General features: G+C 44.9%; 1 protein-coding gene across 2 annotated transcripts in view; it reads right to left on the reverse strand.

Moving 5' to 3' along the window:
- Positions 1-206: 206 nt before the first annotated feature.
- Positions 207-26410, reverse strand: part of VWC2 (von Willebrand factor C domain containing 2) — a 34807-nt gene continuing 8603 nt past the window's right edge. For both annotated transcript variants that reach the window (XM_082196474.1, XM_082196475.1), the window contains exons 3-4: positions 15476-15605; positions 207-1933 (exon numbers count right to left, since the gene is read on the reverse strand). In XM_082196474.1, coding sequence (XP_082052600.1) covers positions 1782-1933; positions 15476-15605 — 282 coding nt within the window. In that variant the 3' untranslated portion in view covers positions 207-1781. The remainder of the gene's footprint in view (positions 1934-15475; positions 15606-26410) is intronic.

Genomic DNA, 26410 nt, shown 5'->3' on the forward strand with positions numbered 1-26410 from the left:
TCTGCAACACGTGCATGTAAGACTAGCTGACTGCTCGATCCAGTGAACTCTCACACTTCCACATGAAGTTCTATTGAATGTACATTTTTTCCATGGAACACCATGACTTGCCCTACAATGCTCTCGTGTGCCCCAAATTGTGTGCTCAACATAGCAAGCTCATCTTGTGCCATTCTGATGCTTTTGCTACACTCTGCACTCAATGATTTGAAGAATAAAATTTTTATTTACCTATTAAATGCTTGTTTTGGCTTACTACACATTTTAAAATTGATGTCTAAAAATGCAAACCTCTGTTGCATTTCAAAGGCTTTATTAACGTCAGTGGGACAGCAGTGTCACCCTAGGCATTCCTACTCAAAACTAATTTTTGAGTTTAATGGAACTTAGACCCAGGTAACTGCATAGGACTGCAACATAAGATACAGATAAGCAGGTACAAGATGGCAGCTTAAATGGCTGACAACAAATATCTTACAATATATTACAGCTCTGCACCCCAATTCTTTTTCAAAAGCATAATTGCAAGAGAGTATTTTTTTTAAAAAAAACATGCTATAGTCTAAAGTTAGGGATAATGTATGATACTTCCAAATAGCAAACTTACCCCCATTAGCTTTGGTGATACGGTTTTATTTGTGGCAAATAAATACTTCATTATTTGCTCTCAAGAGTGCTGGTTCCTACATGATGATCTAGCGTGTTTTCCAAAAGTATTGTAAAACGATGTTGGCATAGACTGCTATTGCAACACATTTCAACAAATTTATTCACATTTCTGTTACTTGGATTTGGGGGGCCATGAAGAGATTTGAGGTGTAACACATTCCCTGGGGACAAGTGGGCTGTGATAGCTACAAAAATATAATATGCTTCCTATGCTCACTATCAGAGCATGGTTTTTTCAAAAAGGAATTTTGTGTATTAGAATTCCTTCTGGAGGTCTAGAAATATATAAAGACAATCCTCTAATTAGTTTTTTACACTGATGTAATTATTTGTATATTACCATGAACATTTTTGGTAAAGGCTAACAGTACAATTCTGTACATGTCTAGTAAGTCCTATTTTCATGTGGGTTTACTCTCAAGAAAGTGTGTAAAGACTAATATAGGTAGAATTTGTCAAGATATCAAGCCAGGTCACAGAGTAACCCAATTTTGGCCAGCCAGAATATATTACTGCTAGTGTAATCAATATTGTCCCACATCCAAGAAAAGAAAACCTGGCACACATTTTGCACACTCATAAACTCACTGAAGTCAGCAACAAAATCCCCAGAGGCTAGGACTGAACCTGTTGTAAACTTTTCAGAGTAGACCTCCGTCAAGTTCTTATCATTTTCAGATTTCTTATTTCCCTGCCTTTTTGTCCTCCCCCCACAAAAACAGCTTCTATCGCAAAGTAATGTTTTCTTTTAGTCAAGACCAGGTATGCAAGAAGACAATCATTTATCTCTCCCAACATTTATTTAATCTCTCAACTATATAAAACATTTATTTTAAACTCTATAATAGGATTATAGAAATAATATAATCTTTTAATGTAATTTACAGTACTCACCTTGGAAATATAACACATTTAATAAGATGTGAACAATCAAGTCCAAGCCTTCTTTTGCTCAAATACTGTTCTACTGTGGAAAAAGAAAATGCCAGCAGGGTCCTTTGTCCTCAAGCAAAACAATAGTTCTTTTGAAGATGTTTCTCGGTTCACTCAAATATCGTTTGGAGCATGGAAGTATTTTTATAAAAACATCTGGAGGCATTGGGCTTGTGGATCTAGATCTGCTTGCAGTCATGTCTGGTACACATCGCCTGCCGTTCAATTCGCCAAGTCACTTCTTCATAGGTACAGTGGCATATAGTGCAGTCGTCCGTCTTTACCTCTCGACCTGCAGGGATGACTGTGGTCTCTGCAAAGCAGTTGGGCCCTGGAACAGAAGGAGGGGGGCACTGAGTGAAGCTGCTTCACAACTGCCAGGTGGACAGAACACGGGTTGGGTGTGGAGACGGCCTGAAATCCTCTCTCTGACTCACAGTGTGGACTCAAGCAAATCACAGCCTTAGAGCCCACAAACGTGTCACATGTCAGTATGGTAAGAATGGCTTTTAGTGTATTCCAAAGTGTTATTGCAGTTATTTTTGGTAATGACTCTTAGGGAATCTCCAAATGCATTCTGAAGCAGAGTTTATTTTATTTATTAATTTCCTAAAATTAATAAATTCCTAAAACAACCTCAAAGTGATTTACAAAAGAAAAAATATCAAGAAAAAAATCACAATCATACTTTAAAACATAGAAAAGTTAAAATACTAAAACAGATTAAAATTACCTCATCTTTCTAAGCATCTGGGTAGGCTTGTCTAAACAAGAATGTGTTTAGCAGGTGCTGAAAAGAGGACAGTGAAGGTTCCTGCCTGAGGTCAATAGACCGGGACTTCCAAAGTGCATGTGCTGCCACACTAAACAATCGTGTTCTTACAAATGTGAAATAGGTATTGTGTGGCACCTGCAGTAGTGCCAATTCTGCCAATCAAAGTGCTCCCAAGCTTTTGTGGCGCAATCAAATGCTTCACCAAGAATGCATGAAGACTGTGGAGACTTAAGTATTCTTACTAAAACAACATTGAAGTTTTAAGGGCCTATGAAGTGAGGGAGGTGCTGGTCTTGAGCAGCAACCAATGGGCAGGGCCTTCCCGCCTTTTACCAACAGGTAAGGATGTGCGCTCATATCCCGCTATCTAAACACCCATTGTTTGAGAATTCACTTATCCAAACATGAGGAATCTGTGCCCAAACCTCACTATACACACTGCAGATTCAGATACTCAAACAGCTGGACCTGTGTGTGGTACTTTAAACAAATTAGCAGCCTTAAACAAGCCTTCCTTTTTGAGTTTTGCTGGTTCACAGCAGCCATTTCACCAGAAACCATGGGGGGAGGCGGGGAGAAAAGGGGAGATCTCAGACAAATGAGCATTTTGCCCTTCCTTGTTTGCTTTTTGCAAAGTTTCAGTGGATTTTCCTGGGTTTTCCCCCATCACTTTGGGGGTCAAAATTCCATGGTCGGGAACACATTAGAAATTTCCCCATGGGAATTAATTGAAATCATTGACAAGTTATGTGAGCACCCAGCTAACCAATGATTTCTTGAGGACGCATTGCGTTCAGAGAATGAGACCTCTGCATCCTTATCTCTGAGCCACTGCACCTGCTGTTGGTGGGGCTGCTCCACGTGCTGCTCTTGCTCCACCATCCTCTTCTCCATCATGTTGAACTGCTCAAGGAAGTCCTGCTATTCCTCCCTCCATTTTCAGTTTCAGGAGAACGCTGCTCCTAGGCCTTCTCTCCAGGAAACAAAGATCCCACTGAGAACACCAGGGTTACAATAGTTGGGTGCCACACCCCACTCCATCAAGCGATAGCAAGATCCCAGGGGGGTTGCAGGCACTTACCCAAGGTTCCGTGTTCCTTTGGAGAGTTGAGACACGGCAGAGACTGTCTTAGCTTTAAGAAATATAGTCCAGACCTTACGGCATGGTCATTTCAAGAGGGGCTTGTCCCCACAGCAGCACAACCCTGGAGTCCAAGGCATTCCTCCCAGTCATCTCTGCAGCCAGCCTGCCCAAGATGGATGACAGTCTCCCTTCTCCCCAGAACACCCAGTATTATAGATTTGGATGGGGGACCCCCTAAACCCTAGAAATTAATAAATGGTCAAAATTTCATTATTTGGTCATGTGAAGGGAGAAATACAAGCTGCAAGGAATTCCTGGGTTAGCCTAGGCAAAACAACCTGGCCAAGCTAGGGCCATTAAGAAACAAGAAAGGGTCATTGAGAGCCCTTGGCAATGCAAGAGAGCTGTCCTCCCCCCTTGCCCCGAGGTGTGAACAGAGACTGGGGGGATGGAAGTAGGGTAACTGGGTGGGAGGTGACAGGAAAAGTTATGAACACTAGAAGATTCTATGGAATCAGTAAGAACTTTCTGACAGCAAGAGCTGCTCATCTTTGGAATGTTCTCCTTCTGGAGGTGGTGGACTCGTCTTCCCTAGAGGTTTTCAAGCAGGGGATGGATGGGCATCTGTCAGGGAGAATCTAGTTGAGATTCCTGCATTGCAGGGGGTTGGACTAGATGACCCTTGGGGTACCTTCCAACTCTTCAATTCTATGATTCTATGAAAATCTGAAAGCTCTAATCAGCTAAATAATCATATTGATAAATATAGATTTCAGGTTTTAAACATTCATGGTGTAGTGAGGCATTTTCCCTGAGGCATCAAGCCTCAGCAAATAAAACAACCCTATACCTGTAATTACAAGACTCATTTTTGACTAATTATGACCTATTTATTCGTACTAAATAAAACTGTGTTGGCAGATTGTGACTAAATGCAGACACCAACTGTCAGGAAAGAGGCAAAACCTTAAAATAGAACAGAATGTTTGCTCTGGCTGACAGGGACAGCAGAATCCCACCTTTTCTAGTGTGACATCTGCCACTCAGGAGCCCCTCACAGGGAAGTACTATTTTGCGTTTGGCTGACATAGCTCCAAGTGGGGCTGGAAAGAGGAGAAGGGAGGGGCAAAATGTGTAAGATATTGGAAAGGATTGAAGGCTGGCTCAATGAGAGAAAAGGGGGCTGGTCAAGTCCCTCCACTGATCTCCGACAGCCCCATTCTGCTGCTAAGCTTAAGGCATTAATTTAATGAATAATAACAATAAACTGATATTAGAAGATGCTAGAAGAAATCAGGCAGTAGTGGCTCAACACTGTTTCTGGCTACTATTCAAGGCTTTAAGGGTGAAACCTCAAAGGTTCAGAAAGTATACCCGTAAAATTTAAAACTGATCACAGGAGGGTAAGTGCACAGCACCCAGCCCACCATCTCACACTGATACCACCTAGAGCAAAGGACTATGACAGACAATCATTCAGCATAGTAGGAACATTCTCTGCTAGAAGAACAGGTGCCAAACATTTGGGCTCCTGCAAAACCAGTATTGTCACTGAACTAATAAAAATCCTAATGACAGTGGAATTGGCCCATGGGCCTCTCACAGTGGAAGAGGTTAAGAAAGGAGGCATCTGACCCAGCCCAAGTGATGTGGAACCCATAAAACAGCTTAAAGCACAAAAACCCCTGAAAGAACAAGAAGCTGTGCTTGGGATGGTGTCACGCCTATCAAAGTTCATTCCAAGATTCACGGAAATCACAGCTTGCTAAAGAGGCCTGAAGAAAAAAGGCACTGAATGGTACTGAAACAACAAGACACTTCAAAATACAAAAGAAGTTATCACCCAACTGAAGTATTGTGTTGAAACAAAGGAATTAACAACTACGTGCCTCACAGGCAACAGTTGTGGCTGCTGCGTTGTTGAAGGAAGGGCACCTTGTGGCAGATGCTTCAAGAACATCAGCATCTACTCAGCAGAATTATGCTCAAGTTGAAAATGAACTATTGTCTCTGGGTGTACACTTGAGGGCACTTTGCAACAGTGGAAACTGATCACAACCTCTTGCAAACACACTAGAGAAACCTCTAACCTCTGCTCCACCAAGACTTCGGCTCTGATCCTAAAACAAATTCAAAAGTAACATACAAGCCTGGAAAGACTGATCTGCTCTCACACAACTGGGCAGAAGGAGAAAAGGCCACAGAGAAGGACTGGGAAGAGCAGGGGCCTGTGATATTGCAACACCTCCCTGCAACCACAAACTGGAAGAAATCAGGTAGAACAGAGAGAGGCGAGGGAAAGGAAAACAAAAACCTAAGTGCAGAATGTCTTACCTGCAAGCATCAAGTTACATTGGCCAGAAGAGAATTCTGGAATGATTAAGGCAAAACTCACAGGAGAAAATTGTCTGATTTTTGAAGGGGAGTAGGTAGTAATCCCAAAGGCAGGAGTATCTTAGTATTTTAACTTGTATATTTTAATGCATTGTAAGTTTTTCCTGATTTTATAGTTTTATCTTCTTATAAACCACTCTGAGGTGGTTTTCTTTTCTTTTCTTTTACAGTCAAGTGGTATATAAATTTTATGAAATCAAATGATCAATAAGAGATACCCTTTCCTGGCCTAGCATGGCAATGCCTCTCTCATTCTTCCACTATTGTTGCCAGCTCATGGAGGTGAAATCTACACACAATATAAAAAAAGTTCTGCAAATGCTTTTTAAAAAACGTTTCTAAAAATACACTGAATTTTCCTTAAGGCTCACTATCACCGTCTAGTGTCACATTGTATATTGTACTTAAAGCACACTTGAAACATTTTATTTGCAGCTGTATAGCTGAGTCCGGAGTCTTCAGAAAACTGCTTGCTTGCCTACCTACCCCTCTGCAGGAAAAAAGTCTGTGATGCATGCTCATAGCATATGAGTTGCCTATGTGATAAAAACTGCAGCAATAATTTAAGCTCAATGACACTTCCAAAGAAGAGATTTAACCAGCAGTTACATCATAGGTTCCTAGCATAGGAAGGAACAATAGCTAGCTGCATATTATTGCCCAGTCTGCACTCCCTTCCAGATTGCATTGGGTATTTTCTTCAGAGGCAAGAGTCATCTCCACAATCACCGGGATTATTCCTCTCTGATACTTCCATTTATTTCTAGAGATCTCCCATAAAGTCGAATCCTAGAGCATTTGTAGTTCTAATAAATCCACAATATGAATGGGAGACCTTGCATGCTACCTGTTTCAGCAGGGAACACTAGAAAAAGCTCCTAACAGGTGAAATATGCAGGGCTGGCTCACCCATGAGGCAAGGTGAGGCAACCACCTCAGGCGGCGGCAGCTATAGGGGCAGCAGATCCCAGTGGAGATCTTTATTCTCCCCTTGCTCCTGATGCAGAACTTCACTCACCCCTTCTTCCCTGGTGGGGAGGGGGGCACCATACTGTGGTTCGCCTCAGATGCCCAGATGTCTTGGGCCAGTCATGGTCAATGCACTTAGAAGTTAATAGAAATAGCACCCCACTATTCAACAGAACCTTCCAGTTGAGCCAAAATAGCATTTTCTTCAGTGCAAAAGTAAAATGTCTAGTTGAATCTGAAATCAATGGGACTTCAAACTATTTTACTTTAGAACCACACTCAATGTTTGTTTGTTTTTTAACCAAACTTTTAGACTTCTTAAAAGACTGAAATTAAAGTATTAGTAATTTAGAACACTTCAAAGCTTTGTCCTCAAGGTGGTAGCTGAATACAGTAATATGACACATTAAAATGCAAAGGGGAGGGGGAATACCTCACAGATATCCAAACGTCTAATTTATAAATATTAATCAGGCTGAAATTTTATTAAAGGACTCTTTGTCAATATAACTTACAGAGCGAGGCCTTGTTAATTTCCATGAGTGTTTGAAACTAGTGTTTGAAAGCTGGAATCATTAATTCAAAACCCATAACAAATTCTACAGGATACGCCTTGTCAGGGAACTGACATCAGAGGAAAGGGAGGTGGTAGGGCTCCCAGAGACTGGGAGAGAGTCAGCAGCTAAAGCAGGGACAAGGAGGGGGAGCGAGGGGTCTCTGGAGGAGGATCTCAGTAATGCTGAGAGAGACGCAGCAGCCCAGGCAGGAAACAGCAGGGGAGAGAAAGGGGTGAGAGACACTTCCAGCGAAAATAGCGGGGAGGTGTCAGAAGCAACTGCAGGGAGACCCATGCTTCGCCGGAAGCTGCCACGTCGTGAGTCCAGGAGACGCGTTTCCGTTAAGGAACTTCTTTGCTGGAAGCGCTTCCGCAGGCAGCCACTGTCAGACTCTACTAGTGACTAGAGCAGACATGTCTGAGGAGCTCTGTCACACACAGAGGTTTGTGGGGCCGCACAAACTCTGAGGGGGCACAATTTTAAGCACAAGCAGCTAATCATCCCCTGACAGCAGTCTGACAGTCTCTGTACGCTGCCTGTGCAGGAGAACGCATCATGAGCAACCCAGCCGGAACCGGAGAGGCAGGGGTTGGAGCTGGTCCAAGCTTGGAAGAAAGGTATCAAGCTCTGGAGGTCCAACTTGCGCTGCAGACGGCGAGGCTCGAGGAGAGAAGGGCTCAGGATGCTGACAAAAAGGGGAGAACCACTCAGTTCCCCAGAAAGGTACCAGGATTGGTGCAGAAGTTTGGGGGGGACCCCAAGGATTACCATGCCTTTAGGACTGAGATGCAATATGCCCTGAATGTGCAGTTTGATGAGTTCCCTGATGAGGAATCGCGAGTTGCTTTCGTAATTGGGCATCTTGAGAAGGGGGCGCGGGACTGGGTTCGACCCCTGATGGCAACGCACAACGATATCCTAAAGGACACTATGAAATTCTTTCGTGCAATGGATATCATGTTTTCCAGCGATATTGAGGAAGGGGTGGTGCGCAGACAGCTAATGGCTTGCAAGCAGGGAAGCAGATCTGTCCGTGAGTACTGGACTGAATTTACCATGCTGATTCACAGATTGGGGTGGGATTTATCGGCAGCACCCATTCAGATGCTATTTGAAGAAGGTCTTTCTTCAGCTGTGAAAGACGAGCTGGCCAGGAGCCCCAGGGCGGTGTCTATGGATCAGCTGACCAAATCTGCGCTGACCATTGGAGCGCGCCAGGAGGCAAGAGCCTTGGAGAGGCGGGAAGGGAGAGGGGAACGTTGGAAGGAGTTACGCATTCCAGACATTCCTGAGCCAGCTTTCCCGCCGGCAGAGCCGATGGAAATCGGAACAGCCCGCGCGCGCGCAGTTTCAAAGCCCAGTGAGGGGGCGAAGAAGGAGGGAAAGGGAGCCCGGAAATGCTATCTCTGCCAACAGCCAGGCCACTTTGCCAGAGTCTGCCCCCAGAGGAAGGAATGGCAAGGGATGGTGGGAGCAGTTGAGGGGGAAGAGCAGGGAGAAACGGAGCAGGTAAAAGCCAACGCCTGGTTGCCAACGTCAGGGCACTGCAGCCAGGCCAAAGAGCAGTGAAAGTGCCCGTGCCAGAAGCTCCTCGACCTGCTCTAGTGATTGAAGTGTCGCTAGAGCTGCAAAATGGACACCCCCTAAAAATAAAGGCGCTGTTGGACTCAGGCAGCTCCTGCAATTTTATGAGCAAGGAGTTTGCTGCTGAACATCAGATACAGACTATCCCTTTAAGCAACCCCCTGCAGGTGACCACGATCGATGGCAGGGAACTGTTGGGAGGAGGAGTTAGCTTGCAGACCGTCCCAATGATAATGAGGGTGGCAAGGCACACAGAACTGATAGCGTTTAATGTGGCCACCTTGGGAGGCGCTCCCATTATTTTGGGAATGAGCTGGTTAGCCTTACATGATCCGCTGGTGGGTTGGCATCAAAGAGTGGTTTCCTTCGGTTCAGCACATTGCTTAGAACACTGCAGGGGGGAAAAGGGGTCAGCAGGGGCCCAAGCCACCCTAGCAGGGACTGAAGTAATGGGGAAGGGGAAGGTGCCACCACAGTATGCTGATCTCAGCGACGTGTTCAGCGAGAAGGAAGCTGACCAACTACCCCCGCATAGGCCCTTTGATTGCCAGATCAATTTACTCCCTGGAGCACAGCTTCCTGTAGGCAAGTTGTATGCCATGTCAGACAGGGAAATGCAGGAGTTGCGAGCGTTCATTGACAAGAACCTGAAGAGAGGCTTCATCAGAGAGTCCAAGGCAGCGGGGGGTAGCCCAGTGTTTTTTGTGGATAAAAAAAACACGGACAAGCCGAGGCTGGTATGTGACTTTCGGCGCCTAAATGCAGTGACAGAGCCGGCGGCTTTTCCTATGCCCAGGATTGATGATATTTTGACCAGGGTGCGAAAAGGAAAGATTTTTACAAAGCTGGACCTAAGGGGGGCGTACAACCTGATACGTATAAGGAAAGGGGATGAATGGAAGACCACCATGTTCACCCCTTTGGGGGCATTTGAATACCTCGTTATGCCTTTTGGATTACAAACAGGCTCCGCGTGTTTTCAAGCCTTCATGAACCACGTACTGGGGCCTTTGCTCTACAAGAATTGCGTGGCCTTCTTAGATGACGTGTTGGTGTATTCGGAGAATGAGGAGCAACATGTGAGAGACGTCAGAGAAGTGTTGAGCAGGCTGCAAGCCAACAGACTGTGGGTGAAACTGGAGAAGTGTCAGTTTCATACCAAGGAGGTGGAATTCCTGGGGTACCGCTTGTCAGACAAGGGGTTGGCCATGGACCCCGGCAAGGTTCAAGCGGTGCTGGAATGGAAAACACCCAAGACCAAGAAGGATGTGCAGAGGTTCCTAGGGTTTGGAAACTTTTATCGTAAGTTCATCCGAAACTTCGCCCACCTGACGGCGCCCATCACGGACTGTCTCAGCAGTAAAAAGAAGTTTGTTTGGACGGGGGAGGCGGAGCGAGCGTTTGAGGAACTGAAAAGGGCCTTCGCCTCGGATGAACAACTTCTACATGTGGATTTACAAAAAAAGCTGAGGGTCGAAACAGACGCTTCTGACAGAGCCATAGGGGCGGTGCTTCTTCTGCAGCCGGGGAAGGAGGGGTCAGAGTGGCGACCGTGTGCCTTCTTTTCGCGAAAGCTGAACAAATCTGAGAGGAACTACACGGTGTACGACCGGGAACTTCTTGCGATTCATGAGGCCTTCCGGAGATGGAGGCACCTGCTAATTGGTGCACAACAGAAGGTGCAAGTGTGCACGGACCATAAGAATCTAGAGTATTGGAGAACTGCGCGAGTGCTCAACCAACGGCAGTTGAGATGGGCCCAGGAGTTCTCCAAATTTAACTTTGAGATTTGTTACGTACCAGGCCCGGAGAACGTTAGGGCGGACGCTCTCTCACGCAAACCTGAATATTTGGAGGGAGAGGGTGCACCCGAAGAGACCCATGTCATTCCCGAGGACCGCTGGGTGTGTGGGGCGGCATTGGTGGGGCAAAGGGAACTGGTAGAGGGAACGGTGCAGGATGAATACGCCCAGGACAAACTCAGGGGTCTCAGGAGGGAGGGAGACAAACCCGGGGGTTTTGAGGAGAGAGATGGGGCGTTGTACTACAAGGGAGCGTTATACATACCTGAAGGGGAATTGAGGGAAAAGGTACTCAAGCAACTGCACGATAGCCCCACAGCAGGGCATTTTGGGCAACACAAAACCATGTGGCTGGTTACCAGGGAATTCTGGTGGCCCAAGGTCAGGGAAGATGTGCGGGAATATGTGAGAGGGTGTGACCGATGCCAACGAGCCAAGGGGGAGAGGCGGGCACCGGCAGGTTTATTAGAACCACTACCCACGCCGGAAAGGCCATGGGAGGCAGTGGCAATAGATTTCATGACTGATCTGCCCAGGTCCAAAGGGAAAACAGCCATCATGGTTGTGGTAGACCTGTTAACCAAGATGGCCCACTTTATAGCCTGCTCACATGCGGTCACAGCGGAAGAAACCGCTAAATTGTTTGTGGAAAATGTGTTTAGGCTGCATGGCGCCCCCTTGAGGGTGGTTTCTGACCGAGGGAAACAATTTACTTCCAGGTTCTGGAGGAAGCTCATGAGCTTATTGCATGTAGAGGTGAATTTCTCAACTGCCCGTCATCCAGAAACCAACGGGCAGGCGGAAAGAGCTAATGGTGTCCTCCAGCAATATTTGAGGTGTTATGTGAATGACAGAGAGAATGATTGGGTGGAGAAGCTGGCGTTGGCAGAATTTGCCTACAACAATGCAGAGAACGTGTCCACGGGGATGAGCCCTTTTTTGGCTAATCACGGGTGTCATCCCCGAGCATTCCCAGGGGGGGAAGGGGAGAACTGGAGCGTTCCAGCCGCAGAACAGTTCGTTGAAGAAATGGAAGCGATCCATCGCCAGCTCCAACTTAATTTAAACAGGGCGAAGGAGGAATATAAGAGGCAGGCAGACAAAACCAGAAGGGAAGGGGAAAGCATTAGGGTGGGGGACCAGGTGTGGCTGTCCACCCAAGGGTTACCATTCAAAGGAGGTTGTAAGAAGTTAAGACCCAAAAGGCTGGGCCCATTTGAAGTCACGCAACAGGTCAACCCAGTGGCTTTCAGACTCCGGTTACCGAACCACATGAAGTTGCACCCAGTGTTCCACAGGTCGTTGCTGTCACCGTATATAGGGGACAGAGAGGGGAGGGTCAATAGGGGACCAGCTATGGAGGAAAAAGAACACAGCTACCATGTAGCGGAGATTCTCGATTCCAGGTGGAAGGGAGAGCAAGTAGAGTATTTGGTAATGTGGGAAGGGGAGCCGGAGTCGGAAAACACCTGGGTCAGGGCAGAGGATGTAGATGACGAGGTTTTGATTGAAACTTTTCATCAGAGATTCCCTCGTAAACCCCAGCCAGTGGCGAGGTTCCGGAGGGAATACTTCGCCACCACCGACGAAGAAGAAGAGTTGGAGGGGTTCTCTGATTCCGAGGTGGAGGAGGATTCAGCGAGTCGGAACGAAGACCGATGGAGGGAAATGTTCGAGACGTCTGAAGATGAAGAGGATTCTTTTTGGGGTTTCAGCTCCTCACCGCCCAGAGGAGAGAGTAGGGGCGGGGGAGAAGGGGGCCCTGGAGGGGAGGTGGATGTCAGGGAACTGACATCAGAGGAAAGGGAGGTGGTAGGGCTCCCAGAGACTAGGAGAGAGTCAGCAGCTAAAGCAGGGACAAGGAGGGGGAGCGAGGGGTCTCTGGAGGAGGATCTCAGTAATGCTGAGAGAGACGCAGCAGCCCAGGCAGGAAACAGCAGGGGAGAGAAAGGGGTGAGAGACACTTCCAGCGAAAATAGCGGGGAGGTGTCAGAAGCAACTGCAGGGAGACCCATGCTTCGCCGGAAGCTGCCACGTCGTGAGTCCAGGAGACGCGTTTCTGTTAAGGAACTTCTTTGCTGGAAGCGCTTCCGCAGGCAGCCACTGTCAGACTCTACTAGTGACTAGAGCAGACATGTCTGAGGAGCTCTGTCACACACAGAGGTTTGTGGGGCCGCACAAACTCTGAAGGGGCACAATTTTAAGCACAAGCAGCTAATCATCCCCTGACACGCCTGTTACTAAGTCCTAAAAATAATTGGATCATCATCATTAAAACATGCTTGTTAGAAAGTGCTTGAGTGGTTGATAGATGATATACAGTGGTACCTTGGTACTTGAATGGCTTGGCTCCCGAACAAATCGGCTCCCAAACGCCACAAACCCGGATGTAAGTGTTCCAGTTTGCGAACGTTTTTTGGAAGCAAACGTCCAACGCAGCTTCCGCTTGAGTGCAGGAAGCTCCTGCAGCCAATCGGAAGCTGCGTCTTGATTTTCAAATTGTTTCAGGAGTCAGACAGACTCCCAGAATGAATTAAGTTTGAGAACCAAAGTACCACTGTATAAAATGAAGATTTTAAGATCATTTTAAATTCTGTGTGATGTAAAGTTCCAAGTTATCAAATGCTGAACTATTATTAAAATTGACTTTCCATTTTAACGGTCATTCAATTTCCTATTTCATTCCACTCCCTATTTCCCATTCTGCCCTATATTTATCTCTGTTTGTTTTGAAATTATATTTTACAAGTGAGGCAAAGATGGATTTGACATTCTGAACCTAGTTTTGCTGGAGGCCAGAATTTCAGCAAATAAAAATTTCAGCTCAAATGAAAGGTAATATCGTGAATGCTAATAAAAAGAATTTATTTCATTAAGCTAGGTTAACATAAACCTATATATCAACTTCTATTTGTGTCAATAACCTAAAGATTAGCTAAATTTGCACAGAAGATGGAAGATGATCCTGGAGTGGCTTTCTGCCGCTAAGCATTTATTACACTTTAATCTCTCTGTTTGTTGATGGAATTCCAGACCTCTTCAGCCTCGCACTTCAGAATATAGTGCAATATATTTTAATGTCTATGTCTGAGGTAATCTTTCACTCTAAAAAAAAAAAAAAATAGCACTACTATACTCAGTATATAAAAAGAGGGAAGTAGATTTCATATGAAACAGTCCTGTTTTGAGGTTTCTAAGAGGTGATCTATATCTCATGGATGCCAAGAAAAAGGATGTGTTCTTTATGCTTTTGTCAATGAGGTTAACACATCTGTGCTTGGCAAGAACTATTGAAATGTATAGTTTGAGGTGGCCCTCCCATGAGTTCTTGCCTTAATGGTCTTTGACAACAGAAAGCATTGACATTGGTTCAAAAAGAAAGAAACAGGGAATTAATGGTCTTATGTTTTTATGTGTTATGTCTGTTTTTAGCCTGAAACAGATTTTCTTTTAGATACTTGATTAGAACAGTGGGGGCGCTATGGGAACATGAGACGGCCATTTGCAGCACTGTCAGAGACCAGGCTGAGGAGAGCTATTCTGATAGGAGCAGCCAGCACTTGTGGGTCCTATTTCAGGGAGAGGTGACAGACCAGTGCCACATGGAAACTGTAGTGTTCATAAGACGCATGCTGGCCAGAGCAAGCTAGCGAAGGGAGTCTGCTTCATGAGCTCCAGGGAGCCCCAGCTCACAAAGCATCAAAGCGAGCTCAGCAGAGAGGCATGTTCAGCAGCAGGGCAAAGAGGCCAAGGAACACCATTGCACCCCTCCTTTCCTTGTCCTAAAGGAAGCCCAAGCTCTCCGTGCAGAAACTCAGTAAGCTACATGGACAATTATGCACATAGTGTGCCAGCCAGGGAGTGGGGCATTCCCAGTGTCTGTCACATGTACAACTATCTGCCTGTTGTGAAGGGGACCCTAGTGTGATTAACAGGGCCCATTCAAAACTTAATGCAGAAGCTGAGGTCGGCAGTGCATGAACAGGGAGGGTCACTAATTTGCTCCCCAGATATCATGCCCAGTAACACTGAACTGCATAGGCCAGATGGAATTCGCCTCACAGATGTTGGCAACAACAAATTTTTGACAAACCTCCAGAAGGGTCTGCATGAGAGAGACTGTTCTCAGTTGGAGAAAAGGGTGACTAAAAAGATTTCTGTCTCTTTTCTGGTGGTTAGGTACGAGAAGGAAAAGAGTTAAGTTTTAGCCAAGTGTCCCCCTGAGGCACCTTTCCTGGTAATGGCCTGGCCTCCAGGCTTGTTCTCTAGGTTATGGGGCCTTGGAGTGGGATATGAGCCACCTTTGAGCCCCACCTGCCTCATCTGCCCCGGGGGTGGGGGATGCAGCAAGGCCCATCTACTCTCCCTTCATGGTGTGGCCTGGGGAAAGGCAGTCCTACTTCCATTTACCAAAGGCATGAGCTCCATCACACAGGCGGCTGCAGTTTCGCCTTACGTTACAGTTAGCTCCTGCGCAGATACTTGTTACCCTCTGCATCTGGTTTTTACTGATTTAAACTTAAGTAAAGTAGTCCTAGTTCATACAGCTCTGGGTGCTGGACTCTTTATTTGGCCATCAGGTAACAAATACCATTCCCTGCAAGAAAAGCACATACTTGTCGAAACTGCACTTTTGTTAATGTTATAGGGATAGTTTTTTTAAATAGCTGAAGCTTTAAGCCAACTGTAGCTTGAATTTGTTGCTTACCATTTTTGCAGATAGGACAGCACTGCTCTGGCTCATATACGGGATCCACACAGTCTGTCTGAGGACATGCAGACACTGTACACACTACTTCGCCATTGGCTTCACAGCGGCATTTTTCACAAGGCGAAACCTGAAAACAAAACAAACTATGTTTTAGCTTGGGGGCTGTCAGATTTCAAGTTTGAGGTCTACTTTGTTTTTACTAGAATCCAAATTGCCACCAAGCAGAGTCAGGTACAAAGTAGTTTCTTGGGGAAGGAGGGATGCTATTGAGCTACACGCAAAATGGTAGCTCAGGGGACAGAGCCAATTGCCTACTGCACCCCGTAAATGTGCTTCTATAAATGTGTCCATGTTATAGATGGGTGTTATATATGGATTGGAGGGCGGTACATTCACAAAATACAAAACAAGAATTACAAAGAGGTTCAAACAGCCAAATTTCATGTAGGGGAAACTTTTTGGTGTTGCTGTTAACCAGTATTGAACTGTAAACTCCTGGCCAATCTACTTCAGACCATCCGACATATACCAATAGATCCTCATCTATCTTCTGCATACCATTGTTTTAGTCAGTATATTTCAGCAGGTTAGGCTCTAAGCATTTGATTTCATGTTGTAACTTCCTCTTCATAGTAATCTGAACAAGGAAATAGCATGAGCTCATGTGAACATGCTGGTGCCAGGTGCCCCCCTGAAAAATCCCTAGATCAGCCAGAAAATCCTTAGATCTGCCAAATCCAAACTCTCTCATCTCAGTTCAGATTGTGCTGTAAATGAATTTGAACAACCACAAACAGAGTTAAGGATAAACATGTGCAAAAAAGGAGGGGGGAAGCATGACAGTACAATAAAATTACTCATTCAGACTCCTTACCAGCATTACAAATGTTAAATAGGAAAAGTGAGTTTACAGCTCTGCAATTCCAGTCTCTGCACTCTGCTACAGCTGAAGGACGCCACTGGTGGATTCTGCAGGAGGCGAGTGCATCCAGGGGGGGCGATGTGCCTGACGACTGATCCCACTGCTTACTTGTTTGCCCCATTTATAAGGCCTTAAGAGCAGCCTTGTTCAAAGACTTAAATATCTTAGCTGACAGATCAATTGAGTGCTTGGTTAACTTTCTATTAGGAGACCCGTTCTCTGACATTTCTGAAAAGGCAGGTTGTTTTGCCTTCAGAGCAGCAATTTTAAGGAGAAACGTTTGTGAGGGTGGTAAGTTAAATTCTTCAGTGGTACAAATTTCTATTTGGCAGAATGCCTATTATAAATTGTTATTTTAACTGCACAACATATTTTGTTTGTGTGTTTATTGTTTTGGCTTCAGCTACACAAATGAATAAACAATGACAATAAAATACCCGCAAGAGGCCAAATCATAACCATATATGACAACATAAGACAAACGCATTTCAACAGAGAAGTCCTTATAAGTAGCCCAATATAGTAACAGAAACTTGAGCAGAACAATTATGTAAGAAATAAAAACAGTGATTGGAACAGCACACTTCCAGAATTAAAAATAATCACATATTTAAGAAACTCACAAGTTGCAAACTAAGACTCACCAACTGGCTTTGGCTCTCGTATGTGAGACTTCAAAGAAGGAGGGCAAGACCTGGAAATAGACTGGGAACCAGTGCAGATTAAAAAGTGCAGACTTAATATGGTCAAGCTGTTCATTGCAATTAATCATCTTGTGGCAGTTTCCAGACTGTTTTTTAAAGAAAACACCACACATAACACATTGCAATATGTTACGGTCTCATTCTCCCATGCCAACCTGCCCATGCATTAAGATCAGCAGATTAGGGCTCCCTGGTGTGATACAAGATGTGAGGTCCCATGGAAGGGCCTTTTCAGTAGTGGCTCCATGTCTGTGGAATGACCACTCCACTGAAGGGTGTCTGTCTAGCACCAGCTTTGGTATTTTTTATAGAAACTTTTAAACTTTTTTGCTATGTTTATGAAGCTTCTAGCTATCTAATAAGTGTATTTAATAAGCATTGTTTTTGATGCTTTTGCATATTACATTTTAGATCACCTTATATTTCTGTAAACTGCCCTGTTAGCATGTTTGGCTAATAATAAATACATTTCTAAGTCAAGCTGTCTCCATTCAAGGAAGGGCAAAGCTGGAGAACCAGCTGAAGCTCTTTAAAGGGCTTTGACCACAGAGTCAGCTGAGCCTCAATAAACAGTGCTGGATCAATAAGCATGTCCAGACTGGGGACCTGGTTTGGGGGAAGTGCAGTCCAGAATATTCCCCTGAATGGATGAATCAATAATCAGCAGTACCTCCATCTTGTCTGGGCTAAGACTCCATTTATGCATAGAATCATAGAATGACAGAGTTGGAAGGGACCCCAAGGGTCATCTAGTCCAGTGTTTCCCAACCTTTTTTGGGCAAAGGCACACTTGTTTCATGAAAAAAATCTCGAGGCACACCACCATTAGAAAATGTTTAAAAAATTAACTCTGTGCCTATATTGACTATATATAAAGTAATTCTCTTTAATAGGAATCAAATAAACACAAAGAAAGTATTTTATAATTACTTTATTATGAAATAGTAAGTAAACAGAAATATGAAAAATTATAAAATACTTTATTCAGTGCGCAACCTGGGCTTTTTTCCCTCCCCCTTGCCTTCCTTCTGTGCCAACCGCCAAAAAGCCAAGAATCGCGGGACCGCCGGCGGAGGGGGGGAGGACGAGCGGAGGCAGTGGCGAGCCCCGTTCCTCCCCATCCGCCCCATTCCGTGCAAGGAGCGCGAACAGGTGTGAGAAGGGGGTCAAACCTGCGGGCCGGCGCCGGGGAACCTCCAAGCTTTGGGGGTGGGGGGGGAGGAGGCAGCAAAGCGAGGCAGGAAGGAGAGCGCGGTTTGGCTGGGTGAGCTTTGGCAGGGGCAGGGAATGAGAGCTGCGAGGCGGGCGCTGCGGACGGAGGCGCTGCCCGCCGAGCTCGCAGGCAGCCAGGCAGGCAGATGGCGAGAGCCCCGCGCTGGGCGGCCTCTCCTCGCCGCCGCCGCCCCGCCTCTCGCCGCCCGACTCGCCCACCTCCCTCCGGGGACGGCGCCCCAATCGAAAATTTGACTTTTTTTATAAAAAAAAATCTTTCGGATTTTTTAATTTTTCCCACGGCACACCAGGCAACATTTCACGGCATACTAGTGTGCCGCGGAACAGTGGTTGAAAAACACTGATCTAGTCCAACCCCCTGCAATGGAAGAACAGAATCATCTCAACTAAAGCACACCTGACAGGTGGTCATCAATCTGTCCCTTCTGAGGGAGTCCATTCCACTGTCAAACAGTTCTTATTGTCAGAAAGTTCTCCCTGGTGTTTAGTCAGAATCTCCTGTCTTGTAACTTGTATCCATTGGTCCTCCCCTCTGGAGCAGGAGAAAAGAAGCTTGCTCCATGTGACAGGCCTTAGATACTTGAAAATGACCATCATGTCTTCTGTCAGCCTCCTCTTTACCAGGCTAAATGTACCCAACTCCTTCCACTGTTCCTCATAAGGCCTGGTTTCCATCTCATCCAGGCCATCACTGGTCAAGGACAAGCACAGTCTAATGAAAAAATAGAGATAAAGCCTGATGTCATATACTACAGTAAATACTAGCTAAACCCTGGGCCAAATTTCTGGATGAATGTTCAACAACACAAGAAAAAGACTAGATATCTGTGGAGCTCCCCCAAAATTACTGCCAATGGTGAAGCAGTAATTCTGGAAACATCCATCCTAAGAAAGAGGGGAATTTCAGCCACTTAGCCTGGACAACATATCCAGAAGGATACTGTGATTCATAGTATCAAAGTACTGATACTTTTTCCTCAAAGGGACTTTGGGAGACGAGCACCTTATATAGTTCTGCTGTGTGTTCTCCAACATGGTACTTTAATTCCACCTTGCTCACTTAAAATACCACTCTGTAACCATTAGCGATTCTCTCTTACAATATTTTCAATTAAATGTGGACATTGGTCTGGCATACCCAGTAGTTTAGGGTGCTATGACGGTGGTCCTTTGTGGAGCTCCTGCAGGCAAATCTGTTAAATAAATAAATAAATAAATAACTCATCCTGTATCAAAACCCAATTAACCACCGATATCCTGGGATTGGAATGGAAACACAAGGACACCAGTTCTCCAAGGGACCTCAAATATTGTTAATCTAAGCGGTGCATACTTGAAGCTTTAGAATTCAATGATTGCTAAGTCTTTTATTCATGTTAATGAAAAATACTACAAATTTTAGAAACAAGAATTCCAAATTATTGGCTAATGTGTTTAAAAGGTAGAACTACACGCAAGATCTTATCAGTGAATGATCTTTCTGGATCTCAGGTTTAGGAAAGTATTTGTGAATTGTTGTTGTTGTTGTTTTATTGTTTGTGCCCCGCCCATCTGACTGGGTTGTCCCAGCCACTCTGGGGGGCGGCTTCCAACATGTATAAAAACATAATAAAGCACCACACATTAAAAAGCTTCCCTATACAAGGTTGCCTTCAGATGTCTTCTGTAAGTTATATAGGTACTCATCTCCTTAACATAGGAGGGCGTTCTACAGGGTGGGCATCACCACCAAGAAGGCCCTCTGCCTGGTTCCCTGAAGCCTCACTTCTCGCACTGAGGGAACTGCTACAAGGCCCTCAGAGCAAAACCTCAGTGTCTGGGCTGGACGATTAGGGTGGAGATACTCCATCGGGTATACAGGGCCAAGGCCATTTAGTGCTTTAAAGGTCAGCACCAACAAATCTGAAGTATTATGTACATATATACATCCCCACCAATCCAGATGTTGTACAAATTACAACATCTTTTTGGACTCACTCTGTCCCTATTTTGTACCTTTCAATCTCTTCAGGGAAGTTCTTTCTCAAATAATTTCTAAGAAGGAAACAGGCCATAATTAGAAGCCTAAAAGTCGCAAATCAACAGGCCCAGATGGGACTTCTGGGTGATCCAAACAAGCGTTTGAAGGATGTCTTTTGTCTTGCAGTTGTCTGTTCTTGTTAATAACATTATGCAAGGAGATGCCATTCCCAAGTCCTAGTTGGGGAGATTATTCTGATACTTAAACCTGGGAGAGCCCTCCCTTGCTGGAGTCTTATGGCCCCATCTCCCTCCTTCAGCAGGACCAAAACATATTCACAGCTGTACTTGTGGCATGCATTTCATCTGAACCAAGTAGGGTTTATTTCAAGTAGAAAGATGGTTTCCTCCATCCACAGGGTATTAAATATACGCCACAGCTGACGAAACAGAAATCCCCTGGTTTGTACCCTTTAAAGGCCTTTGACTGCACTGAGTGGCCTTTTTTAATACTTTTCTTCACAAATACCACTTTGGAGATGGCCCTGGTATGTGTTATATCTAGATTATATAGCCTCACACTGGTAGAAGTGGATTTTGACCCATTCTTTGTCCATACTCTGCCTGCCCTTCATCAACAGATTGAAGTTTAAGGGGCTGGCAGGATGGGGGTGAGGATTAACTATGATAAACTGGAGTCCATGTTCTGGAAAATTGGTTCTAAAGATTATCTCTGTATTTGTTGAAAAATGAATATTAAGGGTTGCCCTGTTGTCTTGTGGTGTCTAGTTGTGTATCTCCTAGAGAGTTAACGGAATTATTTGCTCTCAGTAATCTTCCAGCTCTTTCTCACATTAAACCTGATTTTAAATCCTTTGTGGCTCTGTATTAGAACTGCAGGAAAAGTGAGCTAGCAGTAGCTCAAATTGTGTGAATAAACACCCTGATATGGAGGTGCAATGGCCAGGTGTTTCCCCGGCACAGTTCACTCTTGACAACTGCAGAGCAAATGCACTGCGATGCATAAAGGACACATGTGAAGGAGCATGGCTTAGAAGGATAACAGAATGCTGGCACTAATTAATAAAGACATGGTTATTAGCTTTACGTGAACAAAAAGGCCTTCTTGCATAAATGTTCATAAATACACCGCACTGTCTAGTCATACGTGGCCTAGATTTTCATCACTTTTCAAACAGTTCTTGACAGTAACACTTTTGGGGAATAAATTGTAACTGAAGGTAAAGCGATGCTAAAGCAACATTAACTCTGCCCCTTGAGGACTACCCAAGGCAATCTTACATGAGTGTTCCTTGACCAAATGCCAGTGAATTTCTTCTTTCCCCTAAAAGCTACAGGGAAAAAGAATCGTTCATTTTCTCATGCTAAATAATAGATGTTTTTATGTCGTTTGATTTTATTGATGACACAAATGATGAAGCACATGGAAGAGAGATGCCTACAGTTCTTCTCTGCTTTCTTGTTTTTCCCATATGTTCTTTATTTTATATTGGAAAACAGATGTAAGGGGTCTGTAACTAATGGATATAACTAAAGGTGCACAAATGTAATTGTTATTGGTAACAACCAAGTATTACTTCTCTGTTTAACTGGTATAACCTACCTTTCTGTATTGCCAAAATTGTCAATATTACCATGTCCTCTCGGAATCCAGTTTAAATTTTCTGTTCTGTTTTGTTTATATGAAACAAAATGTTTTGTGCTTGACTCTGTGTATCTTGGCTTTATGGAAAACCAATAAAAATTGAAATTAAAAAAGGGAAAAGAACCAAACTCTTTTATGCACATGTGTATTGCCTTCAGGGAATAGAATGGCAGGTTTCAAAAAGTGAAGGCACTGCTGTCCCACTGCTTTATCAACACTGCAAAAAGCTCAGCACTTCTGGTCATCATAACCATTTTCTAATGGCCTTCTGAACAAGTCTTGCTTGTAGGAAGGCTGAAAATAGGTGTCTAGGAGATGTCTAGGAGATAATCTCTCAAGAGTTCATATCCAAAGTATAGTGTTCCAACTAAGAATAGAACAATTTAGTGAGGAAAAGAAGCTGAGAACTACAGTTCTATACCTCAGTCATGGACACTTTAGCTTGAAAATAAGTATTGTTGACTAGAACTGAATAGAACATAATTTCTAAACTATGCTTAGGAATGAAATAGCAACATTGCACAGGGTCAAGCAGCATTTGAAATTAGTCAGGCACCAGGCGCATTTTGCAACGGGACTGTCAGAATGCAAGCATTTCGAGAAATCTTGTCACCATGTATGGCAACTGAGACTCAAGAATAAATTTGCCGCTGCTGGCACTGATGGCACGGAAGGAGAAATGCCCCCATGCCCACCTCCACAGTAGGAGAGATCACTGCGGCTTCTGTGGGAAATGCCACTTCCCCCAATGCAACAGGAGTAACTCTTGTGAAAAGGACAAAATGGCAACTAGACTTTCTGTTTTTGCGCCCATAATGTAGATTCCAGGAGCCGTGCGACAGAAAGCTCTCCTATCCTAGTTTCTAGCACTGGAGTCAAGCATTACTGCTCTGTCCCCAGAGCCAGCCCCACCTTTAACAATGGCTTTTAGTAGTAACGTGAGGGGGAAACACACATGCAGCAGCATCCGAAGGACAGTCAAAGTACTTCTGTCCAGCAGCCCAAAGTAATGCTGGCAAAAAAAAAGTATAACAAGGGTTTAGAGAGGTTTTATAAATTTGCTCCACTTTCTTGCATAGGATGCCAATTTAGCTGTTGCAAATGACAGAGTTCTCTGCTTGGTCCACGTCAGCTAAAAGAAGAAGGGAAATGGCAGTAGGCTACTTGCGATTTGCCTTGCCTTGGCTACATAATACCGTATTGGCCCAAATATAAGCCACACTTGAATATAAGCCGCACCTTTAAAATTCAAAGGGAAAATATAAAAAAGACAACACACGAATATAAGCTGCTGCCTTAAAATTCCGCAGGCACTCACACCCGTTCTGTTTTACTGTTTCAGCAGTGATGTCGTAAAAACCAATTTTTGTAAGGTCGCAAATTTAAGTCACGCTTTAACTTTTCACGGTTGGAATTTGGAAAAAAAAGTGAGACTTATATTCAGGCCAATACAGTATATAGAAATTATCTACTGTATAAAGCAATTTAATGTTAGCATGAAGAGGATACTTTTTTAAAAGTAATACTGCAAATACTAATGACAACCCACTATGATCCTTGCTATTTCAGAAAGAGAAATCCTGACTATAGGAAACTGGTGCAACTTACCTGACGGTAAGCTGCCCTATCCTAAACTCTGTTGAGAAGCCCCTGGGAGGGGGCCAGTGCTGGCTGAGTGGGCAGGTGAGTGTCGGCCTGAGTTTAGAGGATTGGGTTCTAGGTCCCATGACCAAGCTGAACAGGATTTAGAATAGGGGCAAGACTCTCCTTGCCCCATCCTCCTCCTGCCACTCCCCCAGAGCCCCCCTTGGAGGGACTTAAGTGGGCACAGGTTCCACCGGCTGAACTGGGGTGAAGGATTTATGGCATGATCGCCACAACTCAGCTGGGAAATCCTGGTGGATATTGCATTTGGGTTGCACTAATTGCTTCTCAACCTATTTGTTTCACCAGTAATCTACATAATTAACTCATGTTCCTGAAATTATGTGCCGTTAAGATGCTCTGGGCAACTTTCCAAATTCAAATTTGTTACTAGTTCACCATGAGTATTATCCAAATAAGAGAGTGGGTATGCACCAAAGACTAGGGATGGGGGAGAAATCTGTTCCAGTCCAAAGCTCAAACAGAAGTTCTGCTGCACTTCACACATTTGCCACGTGAGCACAAAGCGCCTTTACGACATCATTAACAGGAAAAGATCACTTTCAACATTGGTTTTATTTTATTCCATTTATGCTAACTTCTATGGCTGTTTGTCACACTGGTACTGTGGCAAATTCAGTCAATGGAATGACAAGAATAATGTTGGTTAGAAGTCTGATGCCTGAAGCAAAAACTCTGAACACACTGAATGTGTGCAGGGCTCCAACCATAATTGTAATGAGCGAAGCTGGAACATAAAGGTGAATGAAAGTTTCACAGTATAGATTTCTTGAGGTTTTAAGAATCATTATTATTGTTTATATACTGTTCAGTGCCAAAATAGGCTTCTAATGGTTCGACATGAAAACCAACTATACAAATACTAAAATACAAATATTCATAATTAAAATACACAATAAAACAGGAGGTAAGTGCATAGGACCAACTAACCAGAATTATAAGAGCATGCAGTCACGTACATGTTTACTCAGAAGTAATTGTGTTCAGCTGGATTTATTGCAGTCCAATTCCACCCACCCCCCTTTCTACTGGTCCTCACCATAATACTGTTCACAACACATACAAAAACCTGTGTGTGGGGGGGGGGTCAGCTCTAGGTATAATTACTTCATTTAACAAACTCCCAAACAAGATATGCTTTGGAACCATAACCAGTCTTTAGTAAAGACTATGTCCTTTGACATCAGCATAAAAAACATGCGATCATGAAGCTTGCTGTGTGACCTTGTGATGGTTTAAAAACTGAAGCCTGCCACACAACCTCTCAGGGTTGTTTGTGAACCAGGTGTTGATGGCTGCAATTCAAACATTGAACAATATATTTAGGAAAATCACAAAAACAGAACAAAACCATTCACCAGGGTGCTGCTGTGAATAATAATAAATCTGGAGTAAATTTTCCACATGCCCTTTTTGGCATCACCTCAAACTTATGAGGATCAACCGTTGCAATATACTTACAAATAATACCGTTCAGATGAGCAAGCCTCATCACATCTCCATCATCACGGGGCGGGGGAGTGGGGTGAGGAACGCAGCCATGCTGTTTGTATTCTGTCATCATTCACGTCCTATACCAGAGGCTTTCAACCTTTTAAAGTCCATGGCTCCCTTGACCAACTACATTCTTTCTGCGGCTCCCCTACAGGGAAATGCGCTCTGAGCCTCAGAAGCACAGCCCTTGAATGCAGAGCCAGCAGCCCCCCACCCCTTTTCGAACACCCTCCCTTGTGGAGTGTTCCCTCAGCTCTCCCCTCTCCTTGGGAGTCCTCCAGGCAACCACCACAGCTGCCCCTGCTCTCTGAGCTGCGCCTGCCCACCCCAAACAGAGGAACCTCCTCACACTGCCCCCCAGGGGCCTGGGAAGAGGATGCCCCCAGCCTTCATGGCCTGACAGAGACTGGCCAAAGGTGAACGTCAGGCCAGCACCTTACTCACCTTGGGAGGCACCAGTGGCAGCAGTGGGCACCCACTGGACCTGCATGGCAGAAAGGCTCCCCTTGGGTACTGGGCACTCAGCTCCCAGGCAGGCATTGCACAAAGCAAGCAAAAAAAAGGCCAGTGCAGCACCTGCCTGCCTGCCTGCCCAGCCTCCCACTTGTCTGTCCTTTCCCAACAGCAAGGGCTGGTGGACTAACCATCTGGGCTCCCTCACCTGCTTACCTGCTTACTCTGAGGCCGCCTCAGTTCCTGCCAACTGGCACCTCCTGGCCAGACCCAGAGGCACCATTCGAATGTGGAGCTTGTAGCTAGGGCTGCTGCAACAAACAGCCATGCATGTCTTGGGGAGGCAGAGACGCGAGGGGGCATCAGAGGAGGGTGGAAGGAAAGAGGGATTCAGGCTAGTGTTGCCCATGGCTCCCCTGACCTCGTGGGCATAGCCAGGATTTTTGTTGGGGGCAGGCTTTCGTTGGGGCAGCAGAACCTCCTATTTGCATTGGTTTTTATTGATGGAGGCAGCTGGCCTCTGCTCCCCTGGTACGCCCATGCCTGACCACCATTCACGGCACCCCGGGTGCCACGGCACACTGGATGAAAACCCCTGTCCTAGACAGCCAATAACCCTGAAGGCAGATGGCTACCTAACAGGCAATTAGATGGGTCATTGATTTGTGAATAGAAACATATGGAGAAAACAGCAGCTGTACTGGAAGTTGTGTAAGATATCTAGGTAAGGGACAGCAGTAACATTAGATTTGGCCACTATAACTTGGTAGGAAAGGAAAGATCTATTTTGGGCGACTGCAAACACCCACAGAAACTGTCTGTTGTATAACACCTGA

Source organism: Podarcis vaucheri (genome assembly GCF_965113315.1).
Source record: "Podarcis vaucheri genome assembly, chromosome: 13".
Taxonomy (NCBI): domain Eukaryota; kingdom Metazoa; phylum Chordata; class Lepidosauria; order Squamata; family Lacertidae; genus Podarcis; species Podarcis vaucheri.